The sequence below is a fragment of the Carcharodon carcharias genome, chromosome X (assembly GCF_017639515.1).
Source record: "Carcharodon carcharias isolate sCarCar2 chromosome X, sCarCar2.pri, whole genome shotgun sequence".
Classification (NCBI taxonomy): Eukaryota; Metazoa; Chordata; class Chondrichthyes; order Lamniformes; family Lamnidae; genus Carcharodon; species Carcharodon carcharias.
The window spans coordinates 17,427,697-17,446,955 of record NC_054507.1 but is presented as its reverse complement, the minus strand read 5'-3'; the positions used below and the strand labels follow the sequence as shown (position 1 = coordinate 17,446,955).

At 41.3% G+C, this 19,259-nt stretch overlaps 1 protein-coding gene across 1 annotated transcript in view; it reads left to right on the top strand.

Moving 5' to 3' along the window:
- The window catches only part of smarcd1 (SWI/SNF related, matrix associated, actin dependent regulator of chromatin, subfamily d, member 1), a 47,338-nt gene extending 32,778 nt beyond the window's left edge, over positions 1 to 14,560 (top strand). Inside the window, exons 9-13 of the mRNA XM_041180346.1 lie at positions 306 to 403; positions 922 to 1,057; positions 3,898 to 4,020; positions 8,909 to 9,010; positions 11,376 to 14,560. Of these exons, the coding sequence (XP_041036280.1) occupies positions 306 to 403; positions 922 to 1,057; positions 3,898 to 4,020; positions 8,909 to 9,010; positions 11,376 to 11,429 (513 nt within the window). The 3' untranslated portion in view covers positions 11,430 to 14,560. The remainder of the gene's footprint in view (positions 1 to 305; positions 404 to 921; positions 1,058 to 3,897; positions 4,021 to 8,908; positions 9,011 to 11,375) is intronic.
- The last annotated feature ends 4,699 nt before the right edge of the window (positions 14,561 to 19,259 follow it).

Sequence of the window (19,259 nt, the reverse complement as noted above, 5' to 3'; positions counted from 1 at the left end):
ATCTCCTCTGCTCTTCTTTGAAATAATGCCATGAAACCTTTTACATCCAGCCAAGCAGGCAGATGGGGCCTTGATTTAACGTCTCATCCGAAAGACAGCAGCACTGACAGTGCAGCACTGCATCAGCATTGAACTGGAGTGTCAGCCTTCATTTTTGTGCCTAAGCCCTCAAGCGGGACTTGAACCCGGAACCTTTGATTCAGAGATGAGTGTGCCACCAACTAAGTCATGGCTGACAATGGCATATGCAGCTAATATTTTTAAATGAAAACGGGATTCTGATTTTACTGATTTTGTTTTTATAGATCTTTGAGTGTCAGCGAATGAAGTTCTCAGAAATTCCTCAGAGACTACATGCTCTGCTGATGCCACCTGAGCCCATCATCATCAACCATATTATCAGGTGAATACTGCTGACATTCGAACTGCTGCATAAGAATTTGAGCTTGGCCCATTTATAAAAAGCTGTTAAATGTTAAGTTCTGGCAATTCTGTAAATGTGTTCCTCCAAATACACTCTGCCAACCTCTTTGAACATGAGTTTTCATTTCGCTGAACTGGTTCTATATGTGGTTTGCTGTGTATTTTCACTGGCTCAAAGCTTTGCAATCTGTCAACCTCACGCTGTTCTAACTTTGAGACTCCCACACAGGCCTACAGTCTGATGCATTTATCCTGTAGGAGACATGAGTTCAAAACTAGGAAATCTCTAGAGAATCACTAGTGCAGCCATGTACCCTATAATTGCATAACATGTTGCTGTCATTGTTGTGTGCTCCTTGGATTTAGCCTGTGTTTGATGCTAAATTTGAGGTATCATATTCTAGCCAGACTAATACATGTGGTGTACTAATATAACTACAGCTTCAGTGCATGCCATTGCATTCTGTAACATTGTCCCATCTCCTTTTGATGTTTCAGTGTGGACCCAAATGATCAGAAGAAGACTGCTTGTTACGATATTGATGTAGAAGTGGATGACACACTAAAGACTCAGATGAATTCCTTTCTTCTTTCTACTGCTAGCCAGCAGGAAATTGCTGCTCTTGATAATAAGGTTAGCTTGGAATATTCTAACTTGAGTGCATTTGTGGTTCAGGGCAAACAGCTTTGACTTCACACCAGCACTGTAAGTGTAAAGTTGGTGTTGATACCTGACCTAAATCTAGAGTGAAGATTTGCACTGTGTCTCACTCTGGTAAGATAATCTTTATTGAAGCCCTAAATGATGAAAGGAATGGAGATTGTGGATTCAAACTAGTCAAACCTCATGCAAAGCTTGAGATTCGTAGGAATTTTTATTCTCTGGTTGGTATGCAGAATGGATTTTGTTGCTAATGCACCAAGCTCCTTTTAAAAGCAATTGAGTGGTTATCTCACAAAGTGGAATTGAATGATTACGGCCTGTTAGTCAGTATATTGCTCAAATATCAGGAGAAATTAGCAGCATTGATGTCAATGGGAATCAAGGGGAAATCTCTCCACTGGCTGGAATCATAACTAGCACAAATGAAAATGGTTGTGGTTGTGAGAAGTCATTTCAGCCCAGGGTACTGCTGCAGGAGCTCCTCTGGCTAGTGTCCTAGGCTCAGCCATCTGTAGCTGCTTCACCAAAGACCTTCCCTCCATCATAAAGTCAGAAGCAGGGATGTTCGCTATTAATAGTATGATCAGATAAAGCAAGCATGTTTTGCGAAAGAGAAATCGTGTTTTACAAATGTATAAGCTTTTTGAGGATGTAACTAGTAGGGTAGATAAAGGGGAACCAGTAGATGATGTATACTTGGATTTTCAAAAGGCATTCAATAAGGTGCCACACAAAAGGCTAGTACACAAGATAAGAGTTCATGGAGTTGGGCATAAGATATCAATTGGAATACAGGATTAATTAACAGGCAGGAAGCAAAGAGTAGGGATAAATGGGGCATTTTCAAGTTGGCAGGCTGTGATTAGTGGAGTGCCACAAGGATCAGTGCTGGGGCCTCAGCTACTTACAATCTATATTAATGACTTAGACGAAAAGTCAGAGTGTAATGTATCTAAGTTTGCTGATGATATAAAGCTAGGTAGGAATGTAAGCTGTGAGGAGGACATAAACAGGCTGTGAAGAAAGTTAGACAGGTTAAGTGAATGGATAAGAAGATGACAGATGGAGTATAATGTGGGAAAGTGTCGGGTTACTCACTTTGGTCGTAAAAATAGAGAAACAGAATATTTTCTAAGAGGTGTGAAACTTGTCAACGTTAATGTTCAGAGACTTGGGTGTACTTGTACAAGGAATGCAGAAAGTTGGCATGCAGGTACAGTGAGCAATCAGAAAGACAAATGGCATGTCAACCTTTCTTTAAAGGGGATTCAAGTACAAGAACAAGGAAGCCTTGCTACAATTCTGTAGGGCTTTGGTGAGACCAGGCTAAGAGTACCGTGTACAGTTTTGGTCTCCATTGTTAAATGTATCAACTGAGGCAAAGTATATACAGGTGGAGGGCATTTATGGAATGGTTACTTGAGCACGTATAAAGAGACACTTACTGACACGGGTAGAGTGGAGCCAGGAGATATATATGTTTCACATGTGAAACATATATGTGAATAAATCTATTCCAAGTACATACTAGCTCTGGTTTCTCCCTTCATCAACTAGCTATCAGGAGTATAACATCCATATTTAAGGAAGATTATACTTGCATTGGAAGCAGTACAGTGAAGGTTCACTAGATTGGTTCCTTGGATGAGAGGCTGAGTAAATTGGGCTTATATTTTGTGGAGTTTAGAAGAATGAGAGGTGATCTCATTGAAACAGACAAGGTTCTGAAGGGGTTTGACAGGGTAGATACTGAGAGATTGTTTCCCCTGACTGGGGAATCTAGAACATGGGGGCACAGTCTCAGGATAAGGGGACTATCATTTAGGACTGAGATGAGAAATTTCTTCACTCAAAGGGTTGGGAATCTTTGAAATTCTCTACCCAAGAGGGTTGTGGATGCTCCATTGTTGAATATACTTAAAGCTGAGATGGAGAGATTTTTGGTGACTCAGGAAATTAAGGGATATGGGGAGCAGGTGGGAAAGTGGAGCTGAGACTGAAGATCAGGCACGATCGTATTGCATGGCAAAGCAGTCTTGACAGGATGTATGGTCTACTCCTCCTATTTCTTATGTTCTTTTGATTGCACAGTGTTCAGTACCATTTGCAACTCCTCACATACTGAAGCAGTCTGTGCCTGCGTGCAGCAAGACCTGGACAACATTCAGCCTTGGGCTGATAAGTGGCAAGTAACATTCGTGTCACATAAGTGCCAGGCAATGACAATCTCCAACAAGAGAGAATCTAACCTTGACATTCAATAGCATTACCATTGCTGAATCCTCATTATCAACACCATGTGGGTTACCATTGACCAGAAACTGAACTGGACCAGCCATGCAAACACTGGCTACAAGAGTAGGTCAGAGGCTGGGAATTCGGTGGCAAGTAACTCACCACCTAACTCCCCACAACCTATCCTATAAGGCACAAGTCAGGAGTGTGATGGACTACTCTGTACTTGTCTGGATGAGTGCAGCTCCAGCAGCACACAAGAAACTCAACACCATCCAGGACAAAGTTGCCAACTTGATTGGCACCCCATCCACCACCTTAAACATTCACTCCCTCCTCCACCGACACACTGGCAGCAATGTGTACCATCTGCAAGATGCACTGCAGCAACTCACCAAGGTTCCTTCGACAGCACCTTCCAAACCAGCGACCTCTACCATGTAGGATGACAAGGGCAGCAGATAGATGGGAACACCACCACCTACAAGTTCCCCTCTGAGTCAGAGAGCTTTGGTTTGAGGTTTGCTGTAGCTCCCAAGTGTAAATTGTGTAACCCTGCTGCTTTACTCACACAGATCCATGAAACAATAGAGACCATTAACCAACTCAAGACACAGAGGGAGTTCATGCTGAGTTTTGCCAGAGATCCACAGGGCTTCATCAATGACTGGCTGCAGTCCCAGTGTCGTGACCTGAAGGTATGTATTTCACCATCTGAAACCATGTTTTACCCCATTTTTAGTTTTACGTTCTTCTGATGCCACATCACAATGCCCTGCATTTTTGAGGGAAGCTAGCTTGTGAAACAGCTACTCCAGACATGTGTTTTTTGGAATAATGTTTATTTCCCAAGCCACATACTTTTATAGGAAGCATTATTTTAGGTTCCTTGTTTTCTTAACAGCAGGAATGTATTGTGCTGAAGGGGAATTAATATCTGAATTTTTTATTTGACCCAAAATACTGTTTTTCCGATCTGAGCTGTGTCTGTGGTGAATTAGTGAATAATTTAAGACTTCAGGTTTTTATTTTCCATTATAAAAACACAGACATACAATGTGCAGTGTACAGAAAGCATAGTTCAGTGTGCACAATATGAAGTGCAGCACGATAGGTAGTAAGCTTGACGTAGAGGCACGCAGACAGCCACATGTTCTGGTGAGAGGTATTGAGAATGGTATACTCCTGTGGTAGTCCTACTGATAACTCTTGTTTCCCTTAGGCATGTCACTTTATCTTTGTAAATTGTCATAGGTAGGTGGGTTGGCACACATATTTCTTTTGTATAGCACCTGGGCAAATTATGCTTCATTGTGCCCTCCTGGTTTAAAGGGCAGTGATTGCTGTTTGTAATTGCAACACAGGACTAGCTTCTGATCTCCCTGTATATTGACCTCCAGTCTGCCATTGTGAACTGGTTATACCTTTAACTTAACAATTTGTAGCACAGTCTGCCTTTCTGCTGAGTCATGCTGGTATTATCTGCATTGTTGTACTGGGGCTGAGTAATCGTTCAGAAAGCAAGCCTTTAATCATACTGTTGACCTGCTTACTAACTGAATTGGCAGTTGTCCTGCAGGAATTAACATTGTTACCTTATTTTGAACTGCTGTACTCCACATTAATTCCAAAGAAGAGTCATACGGACTCGAAATGTTAACTCTGTTTCTCTCTCCACAGATGCTGCCAGACCTGCTGAGTTTTTCCAGCACTTTTTGTTTTTACACCGCATTAATTCCCCTGATTGTCTTTTTATTAAAAAAAAACAGCTGGGCTTTATTTTAAATCCCAAAAGCCGCATTCTTGTTCGGTGTTGTATTCTGTTCTTATCGCTGTCAACGTGAGAGCATAGAATGGAAAAGTGCAATTCAATTTGTCAAACCCTTTCTTTCTCTGAGCCATATACAAACCACTCTGTCATGGGCTCTATTCAACCCATTTCTTCATACAAAACTCAACAGTTGACAATATCAGCAAACAGCAACTAATATGGCATTCCTGTGACTTGACATGGCTGCTAAACTATCTGTCTTATGTCTATTTGCACTTCCTGTGAACTTTACCATTGTAATTCCTATGCCCATATTTGTGCTGGAGATTCCCCATATGGACATATTTTACCGTCATTGCACCCTCTTTATTCCCACGCCTCCAATGCTACCACTGGTGACTGGGTATGATTATGTTGTAGTGTGTTTGTATGGGCGATTTCCATTATAGATGTGGATGTAGGAAGTTATAAAATGATTAGGATACAATGTATGGCTAGAAAGTGGGTGTGGAATCCAGCTGCACATCCAGATTCAATACACAGAGAAATGTCTTATGAATAGATAACATGTTTGTCCATCAGTAGTGCTGAGAAGAGGAGGAGTGGTGTTCTCCTGGTGTTCAAGCTAATATTTATTCCTTAACCAACATGGCTTAAAAAAAATCACTTGGTCATTATCTCGTTGCTGTTTTCGATTCTTGCTGTGCGCAAATTGGCTGCTGCATTTGCTTACAATTTGTAACAGAGACTGCACTTCAAAAGGAATTAATTGGGCTGCAAGCACTTGGTGCAACCTGAGGTCAGGAAAGGCGCTAAATAATGCATGTGTGTTCATTCATTCTTTACAACCAGTTTTACAGCTAACAGTAAGTAGAGAGCATTTATTTTCACAGGGATGACACAGCAAGAGGCTTAACTGTAAACCTGATGAGAATGATGTGCAGTAGGGTACATGTATAACAGACAGAGATCCAAATCCAGACATTGGCTGCAGTATTTTTCCACCTCTGCAGGTTGCAGCAGACCATGAACAACAGGGTTAGCTTTTCTTTCGCTGTCGACTTATCATGGCCTCAAATGCCAGCAACCATTTGTTTCCCTGGCATGTGTGTGCTCTGCATTATGTTCACTGCAACCAGATGTTCAAAAAAATCTTGACCCAAATTTATAGAAAGTTCGGCTCAGAAGGAGGCCATTTTATCCTGCTATGTCTGTGCTAGCTTCATATTGGAGCTATCCAATCCCATTGCCCTGCTCGTTTCCTGTAACCTTTTCTTCTTTGACTGTATTCCATCATAAATGCTGTTGCTGACATGGCTTTAACAGCTCCCAGTTGCAGTAATGTATTCCACATACTGATAACCTTGCATATGAAATAGGATCCTTTTAACCTCCCCTTTTATACTTGTACTCATCCTGAATTTATGTCATAATTCAACCAGCAGAAACCATCTTTAGGTTTGTCTCCTCAAACACGTTTTAAAATTTTGAGCACTTCTATTTGCTCCTCCCCTTAGCCTTCTCTTTTCTCCGATGCGCACACTTCTAGCTTTTCAAATCTCTCTCCATAATTATTTCCTCTCATCCTCATAAATCTGTGTTGCACCATTTCCATGGTTCTTGTATCCTTTCTGTAAAATTGGCCACAGAGCTCGCACTTTAGCCTAAGCAACAGATTGATGACCATTTCCTTCCCTTTGTATTCAGTGCCCTGGTATATGAAATCTAGGATCCCATTAGCCCTTTTGATTTTAAACTTCTACCTATCTGCACCCCTAGACCTGAACTCGATTTTTACTGTTTAGGCTATATTTCTGTTCTACCTTTCCCATCCTATGCCACACACCCCCCCCCCCCCCCCCCCCCCCCCACTATTTGGTTTTGCACATCTATATTGAGGTGCGTTTAACTGCCCAGTCCCCTGCGCCTTTTTGCATTCTTTTCACAATTTGATATGGCCCCTAATTTGGTGTCATCAATCTTGATAATTTTTCTCTGCCCGTGTCCAAATTATTAATTTGTCAGAGAGCAAGACAAGTCCCAACACAAATCCCTGCTGTTAATGCCAACTTTTTTTGGTTTAAAAATGTACAAATGGACTTTGTTCCAATAGAAATGGAATCTTTTCCTTACGTTGAACTCAACTGCGCAAAGCAAAAGTAAAACTCGGTGCCTCTAATTGCCGTGGCCAGGATTGGCCTTGTTCTAGATTTGTACTGTTGGGCACAAGAGGCACCCATGATTTAGTGGTTCCTGTTTGACTATTATTCAGCTGGGCACTTTTGAATGCTAACTAGATTTGTGTGCTTAACCTTCGATATCAGTTGGCTGCAACTACATATCTTCTGTTTTTAAACCATGATGAATTGCTCCTTACTGCCCACATTCATGCAGTCACTGACTTTCTCTTTCTCTCTTTCTCTTTCTCTCTCTCGACTGCAATGCGCTGGATGCTCCAAATTTGAGCCATTCATGCTGTGCAGCTAAATTCAGGGGATCAGCAGCAACTGCATGACATTCTTCAGTTCTGCCTGATCAGAAGGCCCATGTAGACCAATGATACCAGAAGTGCATTGGTGGCCTGTGTGAGTGATTCAGCCCCCAGCCTTTCTGTAGTCGGAATACAGTGGTGGCCTGTGACTTGGGACATTTTGCTATGTCAATGGCGTGGTTGTGACCTCCTGCAGTGGTCTGCTCGTAATTGCCGGTGGCATTTTCATCCAGCGTGAAACCACATTTTAGGGTGGTTGTCAGTGGCACTGCGATTAGATGAAGCATCACACTGCAGAGTCTGTTCAGGCGATAGTTCTGACATGCTGAGCCCTGGCTTCTGTTGATCGTCCCTGCCGCTTTTAGTATTACAAAATACTACTCTGTGCCACCAGGCAATGTAAAAGGATACAGTCCTGGACGAGTAAGCCAGGGGTCATGAATTCAAACCCAAGCTGTGAAATTTAAACAGCAATCTAGTTTTTTGTGGACTGGTACCAGAAAGGAAAAAGCGCCCGAAAGCAAACTGCTGCATTGTTTTAACTGGTCTGGCCTGCACATAACTGAATCTCGCACTACATTCTTAATGCTTTAGCAAGCCACTCCAAAGCACTCACTGTTAGAAGGCTAAGTTGCACCCCATGGACAAATTTGTTTTGGGGAAGTATTGATATAGTCAAGCACCTGTAAACCAGCACAGCATTCTGAAAAAGAACAGCAAAAACAATCACTTGGATTTTATGGATTTTTTTTTTGCAAGATAGAAAACTTGTGGAATATGGTGAGGTCACAAATTTTCTAATGTTGCAACAGAATGGAGACTTGCCTTTATGGTACAAATCTATTGTGTTCTAACTGAATAGTGCAGCAGGCTGGAGGGACTGATTGGCTACTCCTGTTTCTACGTTCCTATGTACGTACCTATTACAAGACAGTTAATTACCTGGGTACCTTACTAACAAAATACTTGTATTTACCTTCACATCGTCCCATGCTTTCTGCATTACTCCCCAAAAAAATTTGAGCATTTGCTCACTTTTTACAGCCACTTTACATTGCAATATTTGCTATTTGCGCTTTGTTCTACAGCATGAAGTGGCAGAAAGGTGACGTTGAGCTGCATCTCCGATCCTGTATGTTTCTGTGATGCGCTAATGAAATGCAAAGTGCAATTGCCAACAAGCCTTCCGCCCCCTGACATTTTGATAGCGAGTGAACTTGGCCTACCCTAGTGGCTTACATAGAATCTTGGGAACTTCGACACCATTTATTTTTAAGTTGCACCTGTCTATTCCAGTCACTTGTTTGATATTTTGTATTTGTAGTCTATGACTGATGTGGTAGGAAACCCGGAGGAGGAGCGCAGAGCAGAGTTCTACTTCCAGCCCTGGGCTCAAGAAGCTGTCTGCAGATACTTCTATTCTAAGGTAAGAATATGATCAGACTTGGCCATCATTGGGTAAAATCTTTGTTTTATTTACTTCACATAGCAGTTCCTGAAATAGGGAATTGGTGGCACTGTTGAGTTAGAATATTTTCCATTCTTCCTAAAACCTGGGATTAGATCTGCCTGGTATTGATGGGGCGTATGCGCCTCATACCTGCAGCCCCCATCATGTGCGATTGAGTTTGGGGTAGTGTCGACCCTCTTTCTCATCAGTGCAGGCCTACAGCACAAAGCTGTCCACAATTGGACACAAAATGGCTCTTGTGCTCAGAGACCAGAAACATGGCTGGTTTGGAAAAAAGGGGAAAGTGCACTTGTGATATGAAAGCTTTTTTTGAAGTTAAGCTACGTTGTTGTAAAAGTGAGCAAGTCTGTTTGAGGCAGTTCAGTTGTAAGCATAAATCATTGGGCTTTGTACAGTGTTTGGTGGTGTTCCTTTTATGTATTTGTGCTGGCTTCTTAAGTTACCTCTAGTACATTGATATAAAATTGTGCAGCATGCAAGGTCCAAGCCCTTCATGTCGTCAGGGAACTTCAAAACACTTAACAGCCAATTAATTACTTTTGAGGTGTGGTCACTTGCTAAGTATGCAAGGCCCCACAATCTGTAAATATTAAACAGTCAGCTAGCCTGTTTTTGGTGGTGTTGGTTGAGATAAGTGTTGACCAGGGCACCAAGAAGCCTCCCTGTTCATTGTGTAGCACCATGGAATCCTTGGGCCTATGTTTAACATCTTGCCTACAACCATGCAGCACTCCCTCAGTCCTGTACTAAATTGTCATCTTAGAATTGTGTTCAAGCCTTAGAGTGAGGTTTGAACCCTGATCTGCCTCAGGCAAGAGTGATACCAACTGAGCCAAATTAACCCTCAGCCATGGTTTTCAGGGCTTCAAAGATCAGTTTAACAAGAGAATGAGCAACTGGGGCAGATGATAGATGTTCATTTTAATGGAGACATGTCCATAAGTACAAACTTCATTGCCCCATCCTGGACATTCATTTAACTTAATTATCCTTGAGTTTCCCCCTTCTGTTATAAACAATGGCTTTGGCCTTTAAATCAGTGTCATAAGACCAGTTATTCTACCTTCTCCATTTTTGGTTGTCACATGTGGCCAGGTTTCACATTGCTGCTCTGTTCTCCGGAGTTAACTTTTTAAAGGGGGAAAAGACTACAACCAGACTCCCAACACAGACTTTAAAGTTAGTTATTTGGAAGCACTAAAAAAATGTGTTTGAAACTGCAACTTTGAAACATCCATGTACCATGGGCAGCTAACTCAGCCAGTTGTATAGCAACTGATTGGCTGGCTGCAAATATGGTATTTCCCTTTGCCCACAGGGGAAGGTAAGTCCATAGGTTTCCAAGGCTCTGTGTTTTAAACAGCTACTGTATGTAGGCCACTGTATAATTAAAATGCCATATCGATCCTGGTGTGAAATGGCATTTAAACAACTTGAAGCCTAACTGAAGTAGCTCCTTTGGGGCATTTCTGCTTGTGTAATGCAAATTGTTCTACTTGTTTAGATGTGGGTTCACATCAGGACCTGTGTGGTATCCTTTATCTCATTTTAACAGATACAGGGGTTGATTTCTCCTTCCTCCAGTAGACCCTGCCCAGGGAAGGCACTGTCTGTTTTGATGGCAGGCTGATATAACAACAGGAGGAGGCCATTGAGTCTCTTTCACCATTCAATGAAATCTTGGCTGATCTGTGATCCACATCTGTATCCCATATCCCTTAATATCTTGGGTTGATCAAAAATCTATCAATCTCAAATTTAAAATTAACAATCGACTCAATGGCAACTACTGTTTGCAGAAGACAGTTCCAAATTTGTAACACTGTGTAGAAGTGTTTTCTAATTTCACCCTGAAAGGCCTGGCCCTTATCTTCAGGTTATGTTCTTGTAGTACTCATTTCCCCCAGTACCCGCTTCACTCTCTCTTCTCTACTACCCCCCCCCCACTTTACTTTCCTGGGCAACTCTCTGGCTCTGAGCTTAAAGGAAGTAGATTGAGGGCGGGGTGACAGGGGTCCAGACTACTTGTCCAACAGCAACAAAGAGGAACCTATCTTTGGGGTCCTCAGCCATACCACTAGCTAACACACTCTTCCCAGTTCAATTCACATATCCCAGTTGGGATCTTCCATATGTGAATTTGGGTGGCTCTGTTGCTCACCAAGTAGGCACAGGAGAGCATAGCGACAGGGACAGTGTGCCATTGCCTGCTGTTTCTGCTGGAGCAGGAGACCTGAAAACACACTCTCTAGTCTTGTATTACAGTTGTTTCCCTAAAGTTGGACTAGTGGCTTACTCTCTCCTTCCTCTTTTGTCTTAGGTGCAGCAGAGAAGACAGGAGCTCGAACAAGCCCTCGGCATCCGTAATACATAAGAGATCTGTGTGGCCTCGTCCCATGAGTGGCAACAGGTTGACACGAGATGTCTGGGTTCAAGGTTGAACGCAGTTTTATAAGTGCACAAAGATTTCCGTTACAGTGTACAAACTGTAAAACTACATGCATCACTTGCACAAAATAAATCACCGCATAGCCCTTGTACTCCTGAAGTGTTCTTTGCTACCTTTTAGTACAACTGACACGTTCCCTTTATAAAACAGCATAGGATTAGAAAATAAAGTTAGCTTATATCGGCATTTGGGGAAGTATAAGCCACACGTGGTGACCTCAGTAACTATGTAAAATGGTATATAAATGACCTAGTCGTACTATTAATAGTGACACATTAGCAAAATAGATCTCTGACAGATTTAATGTTATACTTGCTTACTTTGCTGCATTTTTTTTGTAAGTGGCTTTGTGTTGAAAGTGGCAAGTATTTTGACCACAAACTGTGATTCCAGCTACCTTCTTCAACATATGCTTCTTTTTAGCAATGGCGTGTTCCTTAATACCAGTGAGCCAGTGGTATACTTGCAGCAGTATTGGTACCTGCATGAAAACGGGTCAGCGCTTCTTTACCCCTTCATGTCAGGGCTAAATTATGCCACTTGCCAACTGTTAGGGGGCCATGCTAGGTTGCAGCATTTAAAAATCCAAAAAATCACTAGCTTGCAAGTAACATAGACTTATTAATCCTTCGACCTCCAATGTATTCTTCCTCGGTCTTGTTTATTCTGAAGGCGGATTCTAATTTAGACCGAAAGATTTCTTTCCTAGTTTCATTTTCTCTGGTTTGAATTTCATCTCGTTAGTATTTGACAAGTAAGAAGTTACACGAGTTTAAAATAAGTTTTACTCTCAAATTAATGAATGACTTTAAAAATCACTCCAGTGCTGCTTTATACAACTGGGTCGAATGTATTTTGTGTTTTTCTTTATTCCTCCTGACTCCTATCAGAAGTTTCAAGGCCAGAAATGAAGGGATAATTTTGTCTGGCTTTAGATAAGAAAGCTGTTGTGTACAACTCCAATCTAAAGGTGGCCATCTAGCTATAGTTGCTTTATCTGATGCATTGATAAAGGTATTGCATACGATCCCTTGTTCATATATCGTTCAATTCTTTAATTTAAAGATTTGTGTGTGCTGTACCCTAAACATCACCCTTATGCTTTGCATTAGTCTTAATAGAACTCAGTACAATTCTACTGAATGGTCGTGGTAATTGTGACAAGCTGGTGATGTTAAGGAACTTTTCAAAGCACACTTCAATCTTAATTAAGGCACTAAATGGTCAGTCAACTTTTGTCCTTGCCATGTAACCTTTTACCTCTGTGCACATGTATGTAAGTCCATGTAGCAGTGATTGAAGCCTAATCCGATAGTTGTACAAACTGCAACAGTTGGACTAAGTTTTGGAAGAGCGCAGCTTCATAGGAGTCAATATTTTGTAGTGATTTAAAAGTTAATTAGTTTGAAAAAGTGAAGGGATGACAAACTGATACACAACCATTCTTGGTCTTTGCAGCAACATTGTAGCAGCTTATGCTGATCCATGTGTGATCCCTCTTTCATGTGAGCCACATGCTATTGTATTAGCCAAGTTTAACTTTGTGACATTGAAATAAGTTTCTTCACTTAAGCCCATTATAACTCAATTCTACCATTCAACTTGGAAAGAGTTGATGCCATCCCCCAAAGTTGGATAAACCGGGTTTCCGCAGCTTGCTATTTAGAAGAAATGAAGTGCAAGGATAAATTGTACAAATCCCCAAAGTTTGAACAAATGGATGTGTGCACTTTGACATTTAATTTTCAGCGATCGATCGTGCACTATCCACCTTAGCAGACGGCACTCTAATGTCCTTTGTAGCTGCATAGCCGATTGACATTTATTATCCTACTCTCAGATAGAGTGACTAGCTGAGTGAGATACTGGAAGGTGAATGGTGCCAGGAGGTGGCTGAAAAAAGTGGATCTAAATTTTAAAAGAGTGATTTGTGCAGGAAATCAAAATGGGAATGGGACAGAGTTGTTCTACCTTCCCATGACACCCGGTGTTTTATTTTTGCACTGTAAGCTGAAAAGCCCACACGTTTTTAATCCTTGTTGATCTGGCTGCCGTCTTAGAAGTTTCTTCATTTTAAAATCCATATCCCAAGTGAATTATTCATCCCCGTCCCCCCCAAGAGAATCTTTTTGTTTCAAATAAAAATGTCCCTAATGCCGAGGTGCCTCAGTGGGTAAGCGTACCCTATGATATGATACTTAAGCCATGCATGAACAGGGAAGTCCCAAGTTCACTTGGTAATTTGCTCTGAGTTGGCCAGTTTTAGCTGGGACAGGATTGGGGTCTGACAATTGGCCTCAGGCTGGAGAGTGAAAAGAATTAGCCAGAGTTCCCACTCCTAATCACTGCCTGGCCACTTCAGGAAAGTGCACAAGTGTGGATATCCACCATAGACCCAACAATTCTTGTGGTTCTCCATCATTGTTCAGCATCTAGGCTGGCTTGTGGGTAGTTGCTTTGAGCAAGTTTGGGGGATGAGGGGGAGTGGGGGAGATTGCCACTCCTCATGAAACCATAAGATTAGGAGATGAATGGTTTGGAGGAGGCAGATCTTCTAAAATGTCATTGGGTGGAATATGAGAGCAATAGCAAATGGCTTTCTCCATCAGTAATTGACAGCTGAGCTTTACACCTGAAAATAGATCAGTTACATTTCCTGTGACTTTAAAAATTGTACTGCTATTAAATGCATAAGCTGAAGCCACTTATCTAACGTTTGAAGTGGTCGCTGTGTGTTTAATAGCATAAGCTTGATCTGTATTGCCAGGTGATCTCGGGGTCTATTTTATTCCAGGTCGCCACCTCTCCCAAATGTGGAAGAAACATTGTGAAGGTAATTGGGTTTCAAGCTCTTCCTTGCCTTCTCTTTCCAAGTATGGTATGACTGTGGTTAGGATGGGAGTAGTCACTAACAGATGCTGTATTTAGACAGTTGAACCTCTGCAGTTATTGCTGCAATAAACTGTATTTTTACTGAGTAGTATTTTGAGGGACCAGACTTTTGTACTGTACGCTTGAATGTGTCACTCAGTTTTAATAAAACCTTCAATACAGAATGTTGCTGTCTGATTTACTGCAGTGTGCATCTGCATTTAATGCTGAGGTGGGGGGAGCATTTGGGTGCGCGTAGCAGCGTGAGGCTGTTCCTGCAGCATCTTGATCCGTATTTGCAAATTTCGTCAGCTAAAAAAAACCTAACTGAGCTGCAGCTTCAAATGTTGAAACAGTTTGCAGTAAGTTATCCATTGCAGTAACAAATGGACAGGTTATCAGAAATTACAGAAAATTTCAATGTCACTGGGTTATTCCAGAAGTGTTTTTGGTCCAGCCATATTGTACTGTATTGACAGATAGGCGTTGACCAACTTGTACATAAAAGATATTACTTGCTTAGTACTGAAAAATGATCTCAATTGGCACGAGTGAGATGCCTAAAGCATGATACTTTAGGGGGCGGGTGGTGGGGGTTATAAATTTGTTGAAATCAAATAGGCATTTTGTTGCTTTTTACAGCTCATAACTGATAAATCCAATTGATGTACTCTGGCCTCACAGTTGCGATAGAGCCACAAGCCATAAGATGAGCCCTTTGGATGAGGCATTTTGGATCTTGTAGACTTGCACAAAGCACGGAGGTTTTCTTTCTCCACCCCAACAAATTTCCCCATTGTCCTAACAATCTGGGCTTTTAGTATATGTGGCAATAAAAATCCAATATTTTACTGGTACCAACTCAAGCTATCGATGCTTTGGGGTTGCTTTATTGCAAAAAAATAAATTTACCAAACATGCCTGGGACTTTGATTCCTACTGGTTTTTAAGGAAACCTCAAGTATGTTGATCCTTAAAAGATTTAATCTAAACTCGCCAATGTTTATCAGGAGTTTGTTGTGCAGTGAGATATGGTCAGTGAGACCCACCACATGTAGCTTCCACTGTAATCTTAATGATAAAAAAAAGTGTGACCAAAATGACTTCAAATCTATCGTCTTCACATGGATAAAGTTTGCTTTGGGTGCTGTAATTGGTTGGCACTGTGATACTCTGCCGTTGTCATCTCTTTTACTCTGCTATGGATTCTGTAAAAAACACATACAAGGCCATACAAATAGGAATGAGCTTGAATGACCAGTTTTTGGTTGACCACAACAGTGGGAAATTGCCCTGCTCTTCAGCAACATCATGCAATATTTAATATCCACTTTGAGCTGGCAGGTGGACTCTCGTTTTAACCTCTCATCCAAAGGGCAGTGAGGGAAAGGGAATTGGAATGGAACAGGAGCAAAACATTAACATTCTTAAGTATAGAAGAACCAGTCAGTAACTGCCTTGTGTAGTCAATGAATGGTGTTATGCTTTGTGTTGACACAAAGTGGTTTTGGATGCTCAGTGATGTGAATGGTCATGTAACTCCAGAGTCAGGTTGATGATTGCATCACCTCATTGCAAGATGCAAGACCACCTCTGGGTACAGTATAACTCCAGTCAAATTGAAACTTTTTAAACTTGGCTTCATAGTGGGCTAGAATTTCAATGTGCAGTCCCAAGCGACGTGTAACCAACTCCTGACTTTTAAAAAAAACTTGAATGCATTTTTTCTCCTGAAATTGCTAGCAGTACTAACTGATCATTCTTTGTGTGAACCTTGATGGGGAATATTGACAGGCTATTTGAACTTTGCGAGCATGTTGTGCTTGAGTTTCATCCTGCTCCCCTCTAATGTACATGCACATTTCCAGCAAGAATCACTGGTTAGTGATGAGGAGTGCTCTTTTTTTCTCCCTTGGTTGTTGAGGCCAATGTTAGTCCTGAAGCATCCACCCTGCATTGATTGGCTAATTAAGCACAGACTGGACTACTTCCAGAGAACTAACACTTGTTTGTTCTTGCCCAACATATTTGCCTGCATGGGCAAGGTGCAACTAGCCGCAAAGCTCCAACCTACTAGCGCAAATCACACTCCACTACAGTCAGCCTGGCTAAGTGGTAGCAGTCTCACCTCTGAGTCAGAAGGCCATGAGTTCAAGTACCACTTGTGAGATTTCAGCATTCATTCTAGGCTGACACTGCACTGTCAGAGATGCCATCTTTTGGATGAGATGTTAAACTAAGGCCCCGTCTGCTGCCTTATGTGGACTTAAAAGATCCTATGGCACTATTCGAAGAAGAGTAGGTGAATTCTCCCTGGTGTCCTGCTCAATATTGATATCTCAACAAACACCGAAAACAGATGATCTGCTAATTATCACATTGTGGGACCTTGCTATGCGCAAATTGGCTGCCACGTTTCCTACATGATGAGAGTGATTATACTTCAAAAGCACTTCATTGGGATGTCATGAGGTTGTGAAAAGCGCTGTATAGATGCACATTTTTCTTTTACTGGCCTGGGACCAATATCTTTTGTTTGAGAATGCCCTTAAAAGGTAAATCTTTTTTCTCTGTGAATCTTTGTCCACGTGCAGATTTCCTGGCAGAGCTAGTACGGGCACTGCAATCCTGCTCAGTCTCCCGAGCCAGACTGCAATAATCTCATCAGCCTCACAAGTCGTTAAATATGCCCTTGTGAAAATGACACAAATCAAAAGGCGTGCAGATCTACCCCACTGCCGCACTGTGGACAAGGTCTTTTTCTGAAACCGATGCACTTTACTTGAGCGCAAATTACGACGACTGTGGCAGAGCAAGTCATTTCAATGTGAACAAATGGATTGTGACTGTCAAATTTAATGAAGTGTGGATTTGTTTTTTAAAGAACTGATGTATTTTGCAAATGTGGCTAAGGGAAGGGGGGCAAAAAATGCTCTCTCATTTCAAATTGTGAGGAGTTCTGATCATTGGTGATTCATCCACTCCTGATATTTTGGAAATGTTGACGCTTGTATATGCAAAGTTCTCCCTACATTCCAACAATGACTATACTTCAAAAGTAATTCATTGGCTGTAAGGGGCTTTGAGACTTTGGTGATCATGAAAGATTATATAAATGCAAGTCTTCTATCGTCTTTTTTTGAAACAATGTTAAAGTAACTTCTAGAGTAATTAATAGTGGGGAGTGGTTAAAAGGTTGCAATCTGGGACGAGGGATCTGGTTAAACAATGAAGGCAGCATCTGAACCGCTGATTTAATGATTGATTTATAACCCTGTTTTGTCGTGGCAGATGATGTGCGCCAGGCAGACCAAGTCCACGAGGGAAATTTGGTTGCGCTATCACAGCGGTTTTGTGATTTGTATTTATTACAAGATGTGTGCACTGAATTCAGTAATGAATCCACCAAGACCATTAGAGGTTTTATAAAAATTAAATTAAAATATTTATTAACAAAATAAAAGATTTCAAGCACATACATGAGACTACAATTACTTACGACTATAATAACTCCTAAAATTCCTAATTAACCTGACACCCAGTTACATCCATTTTAAGGCAACAGTCCAAATTAGATTTTAGATTTAAAACAGAGCCGGCAAGTTAACACAATACCCACTTGACAGTGGAATTCCAAGTGGCTTTTCCCCAACCTGTTTCGTTATATAGCAGACTTATGCACAAAGACTGGAGGCTTCATTAAGGCTATTTCATGCACTCCTGTTAGATCTTACATGGCCGCCTCCCACGTAGACTTTCATTCTCCTTTATAAATGTTTTTCTCTTTTTAATATGTAACTTCTATTGTTCCATATGTCTTTGAAACTGTACTTTCCTCATAATATAAAAGCTTTCATGTTGCCAATATTGTCAGTAACCTTTCGGAAAGATAAACACACTCATTAGCCTTGCTTATCTGGCCAGTTGTAAACAGACAGATCCCTTTGAAATCCAAATCCCTTCATTTATCTAAAAATGCAAATTCCCTTCACACCTTACATGCTAAGCCAGCATCCATGTTTATTCATTTGCATGTCAAGCACGTTTCTACACTTAGCTTCTTTTGATGATTTCAAGCTTGCACTACTTGACTCCAAATCTAATTAAATCATTCTGGCAGAACCAACTATAATCACATCCATAAACCTACTTCACAATAAACCAGAAAAATAATATGAAAATTATTATACTTTCATCACAACCCACTTCAAGTTGCTTCTGTTTGATGTCTGCTTTCATGAAAGGGGGATCGCTTTATTCAGTTTTGGTGAAAGCAAAATACCGCGGATAATGGAAATCTGAAATAAAAGCAAAATGCTGGAAAAACTCGAAGTCTGACAACATCTGTAGAGAGAGAAACAGGGTTAACGTATGACTTCTTCAGAGTGAAAGAGAAGTACAACATCACATTTCTACTTCTTTAACTCTGAAGAAGTCATGTAGACTCGAAAGTTAACTCTCTTTCTCTCTACAGAGGCTGCCAGACCTGTGTTTTTCTGGCTTCTGCTTTTATTCAGTTTTGGGTTGGTTGCAAACATCAGTTTTCTTAGCAAAAACAAAAATACCTGGACAAACTCATCAGTTTTCTTAGCTTTCTAATCAGGTGTCAGCTATAGTATTTTATCCTCGTGACTCGTAAGGTTGTGGGTTCATGCCCTACTTCAGAGACTTGAGCAGAGAAGATAGGCCGCTGCTCCACGGCAGTAGTGAGGGGGTGTTGCGCTGTTGGAGGTGCCATCTGCTCTTTGAGGTAAAGGTAAAAGATCCCATGGCACTATTTCAAAGTAGGGCAGTGTTTTGCAAAATTTTTATTCCTCAACGGACATCGTTAAAAACATTATCTGATCAATGACACGTTGCTCTTTGTGGGGTCTTATTGTGTGC